Source organism: Diaphorina citri, unplaced genomic scaffold (assembly GCF_000475195.1).
Source record: "Diaphorina citri unplaced genomic scaffold, Diaci psyllid genome assembly version 1.1 scaffold3173, whole genome shotgun sequence".
Taxonomy (NCBI): Eukaryota; Metazoa; Arthropoda; class Insecta; order Hemiptera; family Psyllidae; genus Diaphorina; species Diaphorina citri.
In genome coordinates this window covers 1,312-4,146 of record NW_007380584.1, presented here as the reverse complement: position 1 = coordinate 4,146, position 2,835 = coordinate 1,312, and the positions used below count along the sequence as shown (strand labels likewise).

At 35.3% G+C, this 2,835-nt stretch overlaps 1 protein-coding gene across 1 annotated transcript; it reads left to right on the top strand.

Moving 5' to 3' along the window:
- The first annotated feature begins 1,934 nt into the window (after nucleotides 1–1,934).
- LOC103520065 (coatomer subunit alpha-like) lies at nucleotides 1,935–2,632 on the top strand. Its single transcript, XM_008485159.3, has 2 exons — nucleotides 1,935–2,037; nucleotides 2,388–2,632. Exons 1-2 carry the CDS (start codon nucleotides 1,950–1,952, stop codon nucleotides 2,534–2,536), a joined length of 237 nt encoding a protein of 78 aa, XP_008483381.1. The 5' UTR covers nucleotides 1,935–1,949; the 3' UTR covers nucleotides 2,537–2,632.
- Nucleotides 2,633–2,835: the final 203 nt, after the last annotated feature.

Sequence of the window (2,835 nt, the reverse complement as noted above, 5' to 3'; positions counted from 1 at the left end):
ACAGCAGAAATCGTTCAAGGAACTTGATAAGTAATAACAGAACTATTATTGATCCTTTATTAGCAGAGACCGGCAAACAGATTGTCATGGCCCCATACTAAATATTTTGCCATATTTCAGAAAAAATTGGGAAAATGCCTAAAAAATTAAAAAAAAAGGATTTTTTGCTATACATTTTGGCTTATTGCCCTATTTTATGAATTTTTAGGGAAAAATTAAAACCAAAAGTTCCAGCAAAAAAGTAATAAAGAACCGTACACACATAGAGGCTAAGCGTTTGGGTAAACCTTTAGCATGAAAGGTTGATTTCTACGTAAAAAGTCCTCAAAAAATCAAATCTGAAGTCAAAACAGCGAAAACATATTTTAAAAGGTTGAATATTCAATTTTTATAAGACGTTTATTATTATTATTATTATTATTATTATTATTATCCGGCAAACAGATTGTCATGGCCCCATACTAAATATTTTGCCATATTTCAGAAAAAATTGGGAAAATGCCTAAAAAATTAAAAAAAAAAAGGATTTTTTGCTATACATTTTGGCTTATTGCCCTATTTTATGAATTTTTAGGGAAAAATTAAAACCAAAAGTTCCAGCAAAAAAGTAATAAAGAACCGTACACACATAGAGGCTAAGCGTTTGGGTAAACCTTTAGCATGAAAGGTTGATTTCTACGTAAAAAGTCCTCAAAAAATCAAATCTGAAGTCAAAACAGCGAAAACATATTTTAAAAGGTTGAATATTCAATTTTTATAAGACGTTTATTATTATTATTATTATTATTATTATTATTATTATTATTATTTATTTATTTATTTATTTATTTATTTATTACTCTTTTTACTTGCTGATAAATAATGTTCTATTTTTCTTATAGGTATATGTCGAAAAAAATTTACGTCATGTCCGATTTTTACTTTACGAAACACGCGGTTTTTGTCCGAGGAAATTTAGGAGCAGAGATCTTGATCTTTCAGAAAACTTGCGCTTTATTCAAGGATCAGAATGAGACCTTGTTTGCTTTTTTTACTCATATCCTTCCCAGCGAAATAACCACTTAACTACCTACAACCTAGTACTGTCTCAGCTCAACCCGGCACATAACCACAACCTGAAAGGACCAGTTCTGCATGGATCACTGAAGTTGAGCACGGTTGCACGTGGTTAGTACCCGGATGGGTGACCATCTGGCCAATAACGTGCTGCTAGCTACTTAAACTTAAAGTTCAAGTGTGAACAGGCCCATAAGACTATGCAGCCATCAACATGAAAACTGCCGTATACTACAAGTTGCAGTCTCGATGTGAAATCCACTATCCACCTCAGGGATTCCTAATCTCATGGTTGTGTGATCTGTGACACATTTGAAACTTGTTTTCCCTCCACTACTTTCGAACCTCCTTAATTTCATTCCCAAGTCAAATATTTCGCCATGTGCATTTATCTCCCACGTGTAGTTTTTTTTTGCAATTCAAACAGACTCTGAGAATAACAGTTTAAGCATGAATTGAGTATAAAAAATATTATATGAGACTTCTACCCTCAAAAACCACGAATAAACTACCATTCGGGAGAATTTAAAAATCTAGTGATTTCTTTTCCTTGAATCTACTTAGTGATTTTTAAAAATTTGGAGTGGAGACCCTGTTTTCTACTGGGAGTTTAGGGCCAAATCCTGAATTTTTTTCAAAAAAGCATTTTAAAAAAAAGCATTTTGGCTCAAATGTAAAATGGGTCAAAAAAGGCATTTAAAATGTAAAATGCAAAATGCTTTTTCAAAACCAATTTGAAATGTAAAATGTAAATGTACATTTTACATTTTGCATTTTGCATTTTCCATTTTGCATTTTGCGGTTCGCACATCTCTGAGTACCATACATAGGAAAATTTCCTGGAAGTTTTACATAACAATCTTGATCCTGAATTGATTTCAGGTGCTGGACTGATGAAGAGTGACGTCATCAATAACATTGACAGTAGTCTCGCTGCCACTGAAGTAGATGTACAGGGCTGGGGTGATGATGCAGATTTGGGTAAGTACTCTCCTATTAATTTTATCATCCTACCAAAAAAACAAAATCTTACATTTTAATCAGCATAAGGATTATGTCTGGCTGGGGGACGTTAAACAGACCAGTTTAATCTGGCTAGGGGACTTTGAACAGGGAGTATACCAGCCTGAATTCCCCTTGCTAAAGAAATAGCAAAGGTTGAGTGCGAAGGGCATCCGCTCGTAAAATTTGTAGCCAAAACCAAATGTCAGCCCAAAGCAATCACCCTGGTTAGGGCTGATTGAGAGGCTGACGAACAACGCCGACCCCGTCTGTACACGGGAAAAGAGAGTAGAATATACTTTTAATGTTAATTTGTTGTTCTATTTTAGCATTGGATGATGAAGATCTAGAAGGAGAAGGGAGAGGCCGTCGTACTCATGGAGGTGGAGATGATGGAGACGAAGAGGGAGGAGATGAGGATGGTGGATGGGACGTTGGAGATGATTTGGTCGAGGTAAACTTTACAGAATATTATTAGTGTACTCATGGAGGTGGAGATGATGGAGACGAAGAGGGAGGAGATGAGGATGGTGGATGGGACGTTGGAGATGATTTGGTCGAGGTAAACTTTACAGAATATTATTAGTGTACTCATGCAGATTGAGAGGAAGAGGGAGGGGATTAGGATGGTGGATGGGACTTTGGAGATGATTTTGTCGAGGTAAACCACGCAAGTTTTTATTATTATTTTCAAGATTTTTCTCTGCTTAATACAAAGGGAGTATTGATGAGAAATTTCCTTATTTACACCCCCTTGTGTTGTGTCTTTATAACATT